This window comes from Marmota flaviventris, chromosome 1 (genome assembly GCF_047511675.1).
Source record: "Marmota flaviventris isolate mMarFla1 chromosome 1, mMarFla1.hap1, whole genome shotgun sequence".
NCBI lineage: Eukaryota > Metazoa > Chordata > Mammalia > Rodentia > Sciuridae > Marmota > Marmota flaviventris.
Genome location: NC_092498.1, coordinates 54,565,164 through 54,577,971, shown reverse-complemented (window position 1 = coordinate 54,577,971; position 12,808 = coordinate 54,565,164). Strand labels below are relative to the sequence as shown.

Here is a 12,808-nt window from a genome sequence, read left to right as displayed (position 1 = left end):
CTAACTTTCTTTAGAATACTAAAAATAAACCTGATTGCAGATCATTTTACTCTATTTTGGCCTACTTTGGAATTAATCATCTCCCCTAAAGTAAATCCTTTACTGGTGACTGCCCTCAGTACACACATGACCTTTTGCTTAGCTATACTAAATATTATGAGGGTCAGGGATCCACTTGTGGACAGCTGGGATGAAACATCCTGGGACTTGACTTCCACAATATAATTGGGGTTTTCTGATTCCCTTTCCTTGGTGTTCCTTGTCAGGTGCTCAGTTTCTGCTTGTTGTGTATTTGAAGAGAGGGTTACAATCTGTTACAGGGTGGTGGCCTTAAGCTGGGTGGCCGGCAGCTCAAGGTTGACTTGGCTGTGACCCGTGATGAGGCTGCAAAGCTTCAGACAAAGAAGGTGAAGAAGCCAACTGGAACCCGGAACCTCTACTTGGCCCGAGAAGGCTGTGAGTAGTGGAAAGGAGATGTGAACTAGGCTTCTGAGTAGCTGGCTCCATGCCATGACATAATCCAACAATTGTATTTTGGTGCATATTAAAAAAAAAATTTCTTCTTAATTGTATTGTCATTCCACCTTACTAGTTGTGGCTTTCTGTTAGAAAAACTTCACCCAATTTTTAAATTAACTGATCCCATTCTTTTTTCTGCCTGATTGCCTTTAGACGGTTGGTTTTTTTTTTTTTTTTTGTACTGGGGATTGAACTCAGGGATACTCAAACATTGAGCCACATCCCCACTCCTATTTTGTATTTTATTTAGAGACAGGGTCTCACTGAATTTCTTGGTGTCTTGCTTTTGCTGAGGCAGGCTTTGAACTCACGATCCTCCTGCCTCAGCCTGGGATTATACATGTGCACCACTGCGCCTGGCCTTTAGACTTTCTTGATGGAAGATTGGCAAGGCAAAGAGGGAGGAAAAACTTAAAACTATCTTTGATTCTTGACATCATTTCTTTTATTTTTTTAGATGCTAGGAATTGAACCCAGGAATTGAGTCTTACACATGCTAGGCAAGCACTGTGCCAGTGAGCTATATCCCTAACCCCTTGCCATCATTTTTTTTTTTTTTGAGAGAGAGAGAGAAATTTTTTTTAATATTTATTTTTTAGTTTTCGTTGGACACAACATCTTTTTATTTTTTTATGTGGTGCTGAGGATCGAACCCAGCGCCCTGCACATGCCAGGCTAGTGCGCTACTGCTTGAGCCACATCCCCAGCCCCCCTTATCATCATTTTTAACAAGAGGTGTTCTGAAGGCGTTGAAAATTATGACTAATTGCTCTTTTGAATTATTCATGGATTTAAAGTGGGCATCTAGTACCTTTCCTTAATATCAGGAAGGTAACCAGAAATTAGCATAAGTTAAAAAAAATCCTTTTTTCTAGGTCACATGGTATTTATCAGCCTGCTTCCTGCATAGTCTCAACTAGTAGCCTTTGATCCTAGACCTCTATAACAACGGATGTGTTCTCTAGTCTGACTTATCTCAGTGCTGAGTGATGGCCCCTGGTACATGAGAGGCAGCTAAGTTTAAGGGGCTGGTTATAGGTGGTACATTCATAATCCTTACATTGTACTTATTTTCAGAACTTTCTCCAGGTTTTTCGGTTAGCATTGTGCCTATATATGAAACTTCTTTGAAGGGAGAAAAGGAAGAGAACAAAGTCACAAAATATTGAGAGTTTTAGTCTTTAAGAGTAGCTCTAAGTCCAGAACTTAGCCCTGTAGCCTATTTTTGGACCTGACCAAATGATAACATGTTCTGGCCAGCACAGTCCTCTGGGCCCTGTACAGAGTTTGCATCATTCAAATCACATTCCTCCTGTTGCTCAGTGAAAATTCCCTTGGTGATATCTTGGCCTTTTTTCCTCTTTCTGCAGTGATCCGTGCTGGGACGAAGGCAGCCGAGGGTGTGAGTGCTGCTGATATGGCCAAACGAGAACGGGTAAGCAAATTAGGCACCAGCCTACTTTTAAGGCTCCATGGTTTAAAGTCGGTCAAAAACAATTATTAGATGCAGTATTATATGCCATTATAATAACTGAATCTTATTTTTGTTTTCCTAGTTTTTCATCAGTAAGCATCTGCTAAGAAGTTCACTGCTGGATCATGCAGTAGACATGTAAAGGCTAGGACTATGTATAATTGTAAATGTAGAGTAGCATCAGAAAGGAAGAGCTATATAGGTTAGAGTATTAGGATAGGGGGAAGATGTGGGTTTGAAAGGAGCAGCTAAGATGTCATTGGGGAAGGGGTGATAACTCCAGTTTATAAAATTGTTGTAGTAAAATTCTATATTATAGGAGTTTCCACTGTTAACTGATAGCTGATGTTATGGCACATGCCTGTCATTCCAGCAGCTCCTGAGGCTAAGGCAGGAGGATCACAAGTTCAAGGCCAGCCCTAGCAATTTAGCATCTCAAAAAAGGGCTGGGGATGTGGTTCAGAGCCTCTAGGTTCAATCTCCTATAAACTGCCTCCCCCCCAAGAAAAAGCATAACCGTTAACAGCATTAACTGTGAGTGAGACCTTAAAGTTTGGGAAATAATGAACAGAGGTAAGGATATAATGACAACCAGAAACATTGTTTCTTTTTTTCAGTGTGCACAGGTTTTATACTAGTGTTCAGTTTCTTTTGTAGTGAACATCAAGAAATCTTGGTATTTGAGGGAACATGGTGTGCCCTTTTCTGACTAAAATGCAATAATGACATATTGAATTTTAGAGCTAATTTTGAAAATTACCTCTAAATCCAGTGAAAAGTTCACTGGATTATGTGTAGTAATTATAAATTCACAGCAGGCACAGCTTTTCCTGGGAGAAAAATAGTCTGTTGAACTTAGACATGATAGCCTCTTCAGATGTCCCTTTAGTATTCATTTTCAGAGTATTTGTTTATTTTGCAACTTGTATATACCTTTACCAAACAAGGAGCAGCAGGACTGAGAAGACTTGATAAAAGAGAAAAAAAATTAACCGAGAGCTTTTTATCCTATTAACCTAGTTTAAAAAAAAACAAATTAGCAGAAGAATGTCATCCTTCATTTTGTTTCTTAGGCAGGTCACCCAGGGAACCGCTGTTTCTGGCAGTGTAGTTGAGGGAATTGCCTCTAGAGCGGAATTTGATTTTGTGGTCATGGATGTGTCTTTGCCTCAGGGTGGCAGAGTTGAGTCAAGACACTGTTCTATGCTTTAAATAAGTCCTATTTCTTTTTGGAAGGAAGCTCCAGATAATTAGTTTGAGTTAGTAGGTAGATGAGCACTGGGCATAAACATTAGCCACAATATTCATTCTTTTTGCTCTGGGCAATATTTTGAAACAGGGATTTGTATGTGTGTGTGTAAGTAATCTAATTTTGGTCTCATGTTAGTACTGAGAGACAGACTATATTTTATCTGCAGTTCCATTTTGTGAATGAAAAATTGAGTCTTGAAAATTTCATGTTTTTTCTGCAGTTGGACAGCTTTCTAGTTCAGATCTGATTCCAGAGCCCATGATCTTTCCACTACCTACCCACTGTCTAACCTCCTTAAACCTTTCTTTTCTTGTGCTGGTTATTAAAAGGCTTTAAGGTTGTTAGTTTTCTTTCTTTTTCTATATGTGATTTTGGGATGAGGATCATGGTTCTTTCCATCTATAGAATTTATGTCTGCCTTTTTAAAGGATGGGTTCTACTGTTAACAATTTGTAATTTTTTTAGTTTGAACTACTGAAACATCAGAAACTCAAGGACCAGAATATCTTTGTTTCCCGGACCAGGCTTTGCCTGCACAATCTCCCAAAGGCTGTGGATGACAAATGGCTCAGGAAACTGCTGCTGAATGCCACTAGAGGGGAGAAGGGGGTGCGCATCAAGGAGGTGAGAGTTGCCCCATGCATTCAGAACTTCCATTCTCATCCTGGGTTTATTAACTGTGTATTTCTGGCTAGGATTCTGACATATTAACAGATTTTCTTTTTAACACAGTGTCAGCATGTAACACTGGATTCAGCAGTCATTTTCGTTTTGTCTGTCTTATGAGAACTGTCTTCCATCTGACCAAATTACAGCAGAATGTGAGGAAGTCTCTATCCTCGTGAATTAATTTAGCAAGCATTTATTAAATGCCTGCTATGTATTCAGCATTATACTGGGTGCTGTATTGTGAATTTTCTTGCATAGAAAATAATTTTTGTGCTTTGCTCTTTAGAAGAGCATTTTATTTCTAATTAGGGTCTTACTCAATGGAAAGAGCCCTTAGTACCCCATGTTGAGCAGAGGGGCCATGCATGTCTTCAATAGTTCATACTAGGTCTTGGTTCAACTCCACATGAGTGCTGAATCCTCTCCTCTGTGTCTCTTTCATAGGACTTACTGTTAACACTGGCCTGAAAAACCAGACTGAACTCTTCGAGAGCTACTGTTATTATCCCCAATCCTTGGTATAGCACATAATAATTTTTCATTAGTATTTATGTTAAAAGTACCACGGCCAATATTTGGGGTCTGCTTTGCTCTGTTTTATCACCATAAACTGTTTTAAGCACTGAAATCCTCTTTAAAATGTATATGTTGATATTAGGAAATGATGTGAGAAAGTGTGAATATATCAGCATATATCTCACCAACATTCCTAGTAAAACTGCTAGAAGTGTTACTGGCTTAGGGTCCATGCCAGTAACCTCTCATCAACTTCCACAATACTTAGTGTCTATCTATTTAAAACCTGTGAGAATGTAGCAAAATCTCTGTATTCTATAATGTGTGCATTATATTGGATTTTTCTCTTTATTTTTTGGTTTATATAAGTATAGTGATTCAGTAAGACATTAAGCATCTTGAGGACAGGAACTCATTGTATACTTCTCTTGATTCCCCACTGGTGCACACAATAGTATCTAGACACACAGTGGATACTGAACAAAAATCAAATATAGACTCCATGTGTTCCCAGTACTTAGACTTCTCCGTTTTAAGGGAATGACAGCTTTCAGGAGTAATTGAATATAAATGGTCAGTTTTCTCATTATATCCTACCATACCTCAGTGGTCCAGTACTTACCACATCTTGCTTAAGAATTTGGGGAAAAAAGAGGATCTGATTTTGAGCAGAGAGCTGAAACTTCTTTCTGTATTTCTGAGTCTAGAAGTTGGAAGGCTCGCTCTCATACCAGAAATATCTTTCTCTCCCAAAGCCACTGGCCTTCCCTCCTTCTTTCAATAAGTCCCTTCCTGGGCCTTGCTTTAGTGATGAGATCTATGGACAGTTTTCCATCCACAGTGATAAATTGTTATACAGTGTAGAGTGCCATATGCCTCTCAGCTTGTATATATTGTGAATAGTTAACTGCTATAAACTTGCCTTGGCAAGTTTTATTGTATTTATGTGCTTATTTATGGGTCTGTGTTGATGTCTATAAATTCTTAGTAAACAGGAAAATAATCTGCTCTCAGTGGGTGTATTCTAATTAGATGGACACTTAGAAATATTATTTTAGTATGTTTTTTATGATGGTAGCATAAATGAAGATTCTTTTTTTATAAACTGATTTTCTTCTTTTTTGTGTGTTTTGCTGGGGATTGAACTCTGCCTTCATGCTAAACAAGCACTGTACTGATCCATATTCCCAGGCCATAAGCTCATTTCTTATTGATTTTGTTAAAGCAGTTTATGTCAGGCAAGGCTTATCATTAAGTAATTGCTGTTTCTTTTTCTCATTCTACTCATAGTGTAGAGTGATGCGAGACCTTAAAGGAGTTCATGGAAAAACAAAGGGCCAGTCCCTGGGCTATGCCTTTGCAGAGTTCCAGGAGCACGAGCATGCTCTGAGAGCCCTCCGCCACATCAACAACAATCCAGAAATCTTTGGGACTCAAAAGGTAAGCCTCATCCTTCAGAGAGACTTGTTTCCTTGGAGCCACCTGTGGAAAAGAATAGCTAGTGGATGGGGTGGAGGAGGAGATATGAGTGGTTATTCCAGGTGGTAAAATGATTATAAGGAGCTCTAAAATGGATAGACTGCTTGCAGACTGGCTCCTTACCTTTAAGTAGAGCTAGTGAGTAGTAATCTCTGGTTTGTGGGGGTAGGTACTTACTCACAGATCAAAGTCTAAATTTGCACTGGGTTCAATCCCCAGCACCCCACTCTACCCACCCCACCCCCCAAAAAAGTTTAATGAATGTTGTTCTTGTCTCTTTCTGTCACAGAGACCAATAGTGGAGTTCTCTTTGGAAGATCGAAGGAAACTTAAAATAAAGGAACTAAGGATCCAGCGCAGTCTGGTAAAAAAAAAAAACTTAATATTTTTTATAAGGACATAGTTATTTAAACTTAAAATTTCTTCAGTTTGTGCTTCTGCTCCCTTAGAGCAATTCTCAGCCCAATTAAGGTTATTCACCCTTTACTTTCAATTCCCTAAGGCTCTTTAGGCCATTTTCTCCTCTGCTGGCTGTCTTGTGATAGCTCCATAGATAAAGGGAGGATGGAGGAAGCAGTCAATAGTTTGTGTATAGGTTTGTGTGGGACATGTCAAATGTAATGGATGTTGTTATGGTTTTACATTAATGTAGGTTTCAGTGTCCCTTCTAGAATTCTTTTTTCTTAGGTAGCTCCAGAAACATGATGCCTGCTAGTTTTAGAACTTTTTTTTTTTTTTTTTGTGGTGCTAGGGATTGAACCCAGGGCCTTGTGCATGTGAGGCAAGTACTCTACTAACTGAGCTATACCCCAGTCTCTTTAGAACTGTTTTTAATCTAGCATGGTAAATGGAAAATAGAGATTTTGGGAAGTTTGAACTTGTGTTCAAACTCTAGTTTTGCTTCTTTCTTGCTATATATTCCTTGGAAAGTTATTATCACTCAGAATCTCATTTTGTAAAATGGGTTGACAATATCTGCCTCACTTGGCTGTGAGGATTAAATGAGATGACACTTGTCATTGCCTACCTTACTGCATTGTCATTTTCCTGCCCATCTTCCTCTTATAGCTCTTATCAGTATCATACCTTAACTTGTATGTATAGTGAATATTCATAGTCTTTGTGGTTCTACCAAGAGCATGACTAAGAGATGAGCAATTTTAGTGGTTAAGACAGTGACTCTGGGTTGGAGAACTTGGGATCTGGCTATTGTTCAGGTTAATTTTGTTATTACACATGATAGAATTATTTAATGCCTTTAGCCATTGCTTGATTAGTGACTCTTAAGCTGCTGGCTTTGTTTTTTCACATTGTTCTTTGCCCTTATGTACATACTACTCCTTCTGTGTAAAAATGCCCCTTTCAACCTTAACTCAAAACAGATACTTTTTATTTCCATATTCAGATCAAATGAGTTATGTTTTTCCACCTCTCAGATAAGTCTTCATTACTTTAACTTTCTTAAATGACTTTGTTTTTTACTTTGCTTTATTTGTGTATGTGTCTCTAATCTCCATTTGTTTTGTTATATCTATAGCTTCACTATTTAGAAATAGACTGGCATATAATCAGTGTTGGTTGTAACTGTACCTATCTGGACATTTTAAGGTGAAAGGGCATAATAGCAAACTCCTATTGTTACATTATTTTTCTTGAATCTTCTTTTTCTTTGACTTAATTACAAATAAATCTGTAACATTCCTTATGTCTTCCTTTGAAGCCATAGCATCTTTTTTTTTTTTCTTCACTTCCTTTATGTCTTCTCTAATGCTCTTCCTTTATCTAGATCTGAATTTCTGACTTGTGTCATTTTCCTTCTCTCTGAAGAAATTTGTTTAGCGTTTCTTACAAGGTAGATCTCCCGGTAACAAATTTCCTCAGAAAGTCTTTATTTCTCCTTCACTTCTAAAGATTATTTTGTTGGATACATAATTCTAGGTTGGTGATTATTTTCCCTCAGAATTTTGAATACCCCACTTTACTCTTTTCTTATTTACATGATTTCTGGAGAGAAATTCAGTGTTTAGTGTAATCTACCCTTATTCCTCTAGAGATAAGATTTTTTTCTTTTTGTTTCTTTCAAGGTCTTGTCCTCAGTTTTTTACAATTTGACTATGATATGCCTAGGTATGGGTTTTGGGGTATTTGTTTTTTTTCTTAGCTCCTATATGTGGTTTTATGTCTGTTATTACTTTTTAAAAATCCTTAGCCTTTACTACTTTAAATATTTCTTTTGTTGCTTGCTTTCTTCTCTTGGTATTCCTCTTTCATGTGTGTTACCCATTTTGTACTTATCCCTCATTACTGGCTTTTGAGTCTTGGGCAAGTTACTCTATGCCTGTTTCTGTGTTATGGGAAGGGTAATGGTTGTTTTGTGTCCCCCACCCAGTAACTATCTGTTACTATAGTAGGGCTTGTGAACTGCTTGTATTTATTTTTCTATAGTCTCCAACCGTGTGGGGAAAGAATTCCCCTTCTTTCACCAAACTCACATAAAGCTCCACTTCTGCTGAGTATTTCCAGCAAACAAACCTTATCCAGAAACCAGACGGCAGTTTCTTGTTTTATGCAGCAAAAAATGAGTTTGAAGCCTGCAACCAATAAGCCCCAAAAGGAGCCAAAAGAGCCTGGAAAAGACAAGCAACAGAAGGCAGCCCAGACTCACACACAGGAACAAAGCAAGAAACCCCCAGCCCAGAAGGGAAAGTCAGGCTCTACCTCATGGACAGGGTTCCAGACCAAGGCTGAAGTGGAGCAGGTGGAGCTGCCTGATGGAAAGAAGAGAAGAAAGGTCCTGGTGCTTCCCTCACACCGAGGCCCCAAAATTAGGTGAGATGCAGGAGGGTGGCATGGAACAGGGCAACTCTGGGCACATTTGTTTTTGTGCAGCTCTTTTCCCTTCTGTGGCATTTATTTGGATTGGATGAAAGGGATTTTTAGTGCTGTGCTGGTTCCACATGGGATTAACACACAAGTTTTTCTACACCAGCAGAGAAGTTACTCTTGGATCAAATGGCAGAGGGAGCCTCAGAGGAGCCTTCCAGGGCAGGCTTTTATGCCATTTTTCTCTTTTGAAGAGCTTCCTCCTGTCCAGATGGCTAGTTCTGTCAGCTGACGCCATATACTTGAAGCTCACCTGTAACTTCTGTTTGGGGTGCCAGATTAGTGCTATGTGTAAATGTAGATTTTTATAAAATATTTAGTAAGTAATGAAGGTCTTTGTCATTCCCATGATTTAAACAACAACAAAACCTGATAAGTACACAAATGTTGATCCTTAGGATCATCTGTTCCAGAATCCCATTTTAGAGTGACTCAACTTATCCTGGGCCTAGAAAGAGTTTGAATAAAAAAGGAATTTATCTCTGGGACTCAAGAGAGCCCAGGAATACCAATTAGAGGAAAGACTCAGGGTGATATTTAATTGGACGTCTTATTTCAGGTTGCGGGACAAAGGTAAAGTGAAGTCCCTCCCTCCCAAGAAGCCAAAGACTCAGAAAAACCAGTGGAAGCAAGAGAAAAAGCAGTTATCTTCCAAGCAGGTGAGTTCTTCAGGGTACATACTTTATGGTGAGTCTCCCAGGCTGGCAGCACTCTCATACCTGGGTTAGTTGAGCAAATGTATTCTGGATTGCAATTGCATAGGACTACAGCACTGTCACATCTACTGAAATTAATAAAAACTTCTTAATATCATTTAATGCATAGCCCATATCAAAATTTCCCTAATTGTCTCAAAAATATTTTTTAATGCTTGGATAGCCTTGGTCAGGATCCATCAAAGTTCATATATTACCTTTGGGTTTTGTATTTCTTCAGTCTTCTTTTATTCTATAGTAGCCCTCTTTCTTTCCATGCCCCTTTTTTTCCATGCTGTTAATTTTTTTAGGTCATTTGCCCTAAAATATAATTGATTTTGAGTTTAGCCACTTTGTGATATCACTGAACTTGTCCCTATGACACCACATATTGCCTTTCAATTGATAGGAATAGCAGCTCAAATTCAGTTTTCTTTTTTTCTCTTTTAAAAACCAGAACATTTATTGGATGGTTAATTGTTGAAATTCTCAAAATGAACTGGATGCTACAACAGTTGACCTCTTGGGTTTAGGAGTTGTTCCTTCACAGAATCCATGCCTGAATCTGTGGTATAAAATTCTTAGGTGCCTCATTAGACCAGTCCTGGTGCTGTTTTATCTTTTGGTCTTGGCACGCCAGTTATACTTTCTCTAGCTCTTGGCAGGGTAGCCACATTTGCAACAGGTTGACTTCTAAAGGTGGTAGGCCTTAGAGCTCCAGTGGTGGCACAATGTGTGTATTATTGCCCTTGCCAAATGATGACATTCCCTTTGTCATCTCCCTTCTGCTGCGGAAACCAAAGAGCTCAAGTTCAGTTTTCTTGACAAGTGTATTTCATGGATGGTGCTGTATGCTTCCTTGCATCACAGACATCATACTTGGTTGCTCCTTTTTAGTGATGTGGATATTGGTCAGTAATGTAAAAATTATCTACCTCGATTTAGGAAGTTTCCCACTAACCTTTTTTTTTTAAAAAAAAATATTTTTGTTTAGTTTTTTTAGGTGGACACAGTATCTTTATTTTACATTATGTGGTGCTGAGAATCGAACCCAGTGCCTCACGCATGCTAGGCGAGTGCACTACCACTTGAGCCACATTCCCAGCCCTCCCACCAACCTTTTATCTATGGTTTTAGCAATCATTGCTGAGTGCTATTTAGACCCATTATTTCATTATGGGTTGCAGAAAAGTGATTTTATAGTTCATTCAACCTTTTTGCATTGCAAATTGTAGGCAAAAAAATTGGGGGGTTACCACCAAATACCGTTTGTATGAGAAAGGCAAGGTAACTGCTCACTTTTTAATTTTCTCTGTGTATTGGTTTGCAGAGTAAGAAGCTGTTGCCCTACCAACTTCCTATGGCAACCAATAAGAATTTTTTAGTATTTTGGAATTCTTGGTTTCCATATATTTGATGTGTTTCAGTCCAGTGCTATTATCATGCTTGTCCTATCATAGGCCAAAAGAAGCCCCTTCAGATTGGCTTCTGAGTCCATCTGACATGACCTTATCTGTCTTATATGCTTTTTCCTAGTCCTGGCATTAGCCATTTTTCTAAGGAGCCCTAGTTCCTTTTAGTAGAAAATACTTATCCTGTGTTCTTGAACATTTGAGGTCAAATTTTTTTCTACCTTCCCTATTCCATTTCTTTTAAGGTTAAAGGAAGCATTAATTTCTCATCCTACCTAAGAAATCTGTTTCTGGGAAATTTATGGCTATATCACATGATATTAGAGATCCATTTCTGAAATCCCTTAAGTGGTATATTCTTTTTTTTTTTTAATATATTTTTTTTAGTTGTTGATGGATCTTTATTTTACTTATTTATTTATATGTGGTGTTGAGAATCAAACCCAGTGCCCCACACATACGAGGCAGGCACTTTACCACTGAGCCACAACTCCAGCCCAAGTGGTATTCTTGGTGAGGACTGGAGCAAGCAAGAATGTCCATACTCTGGACTGTGTTGAGGTTAAAGTGAGTGAATGGGAGCTAGAATGGGAGAGGCTCCAAGACTTTCAGCAAGCTCTGCTCCCATGTGCTGTTGCTCTGATGGATGGACCAATGGATGATTCCTTTTGAGCTTTTCTCTTTAAGGGTCTCTCTCTCTGAAGGTCTATCTCTTCTTGGAGGGGTGTGATCTCTATAGCTCCTTATTTTCTCTCTTCGTTGACTTAAAGGTAAGGTGATATTTAGTGTTTGAAACTGATTATCTTATGTCTTCTTTCCTTTACTTTGTAGGTACCTAGGAAAAAAGCTAAGGAAAATAAGACAGAAGTCCACTTCAACCAGTTGGTCGAACAGTATAAGCGGAAATTATTGGGACCTTCTACAGGAGCACCTCTTGCAAAGAGGAGCAAATGGTTTGACAGTTGATGCTGCTAGCAGACTGGGTAAGAAGTCAGGCATGTACTTTCTGGTAAAGCTCTTAACCCATGTCTTTCACTGAGGGAAAGAAGATCCCTGAGAGCACCCACTCTGTTAGGAGGCTCCCTGGACTGTGCACATCTGAACTTTGGTTCATCCTCCAGTATGTGGCTAGTTAGCCACAAAGAAATATCTGAAAAACATCATGATGGTTCTTGCAATATTAGCCAGATTATTGTGTGAAGTTGTGTCTATTATTGTCCATTTTTATTCTGTTTCTCAAATGGAATCAATTGTAAAAAAGCATTCTGGAGCACTGAGTTTTTAAAATGTATAATTTGTTAACATCCTCTAAATGAAATATTGTGTGATTCTTTGAAAAACAGACTATGTCTCATTTCTAATATTAAATCCTTTATTATTTATTAACATTTTGACATTCCTAACTAGTTCAGCTCTATAGAACTGTATGCTGTAGGAGTTGACTAAGTAAAAGCAGAAAAAAATAAAATTGTTGATATAATCAATGCAAGGTGGAGACACTTGAATTGGAAAGCAGTTGAGGGCAATGGGCCAGGCACAGAGCAGCACCTGCTAAGTGTCTACTATTATGAAAGGGTAATGGCTGATAGCTGATTAGAGATCAGTTTGCTGTGGCTAGAGACATTCGCCTGGCCAGTGATGACCTGCATTTCTGTCATGAAGCTCTTGCTGGGGACTCAGAGCTAGTAGCTGTGGTAGAAAAAACAGTGAACATGAAGCCCAGGTCCCTCTAAGGCTAAGTACCATCACCCTGTGGATTCTTTGGGGGTCTTAGTTTCTTCACCTGTAGAATAAGGGTTTAACTAACTATTTTCTCTGATCCTTTGCTGCTCTAAATTCTTCCTTCATTCTTAATTTTTAAAAAAAATTTTTAGTTGTTGATGGACCTTTATTTTATTTACTTATTTTT

At 38.6% G+C, this 12,808-nt stretch overlaps 1 protein-coding gene and 1 pseudogene across 1 annotated transcript in view; one reads left to right on the top strand and one right to left on the bottom strand.

The window, feature by feature from the left end:
- The window catches only part of Rbm28 (RNA binding motif protein 28), a 30,496-nt gene extending 18,257 nt beyond the window's left edge, over window positions 1-12,239 (top strand). The window contains exons 12-19 of the mRNA XM_027926501.2: window positions 321-456; window positions 1,890-1,954; window positions 3,711-3,869; window positions 5,721-5,870; window positions 6,199-6,273; window positions 8,482-8,738; window positions 9,352-9,451; window positions 11,731-12,239. Of these exons, the coding sequence (XP_027782302.2) occupies window positions 321-456; window positions 1,890-1,954; window positions 3,711-3,869; window positions 5,721-5,870; window positions 6,199-6,273; window positions 8,482-8,738; window positions 9,352-9,451; window positions 11,731-11,865 (1,077 nt within the window). The 3' untranslated portion in view covers window positions 11,866-12,239. The remainder of the gene's footprint in view (window positions 1-320; window positions 457-1,889; window positions 1,955-3,710; window positions 3,870-5,720; window positions 5,871-6,198; window positions 6,274-8,481; window positions 8,739-9,351; window positions 9,452-11,730) is intronic.
- Window positions 9,977-10,265, bottom strand: LOC114085327 (large ribosomal subunit protein eL37 pseudogene; annotated as a pseudogene).
- Window positions 12,240-12,808: the final 569 nt, after the last annotated feature.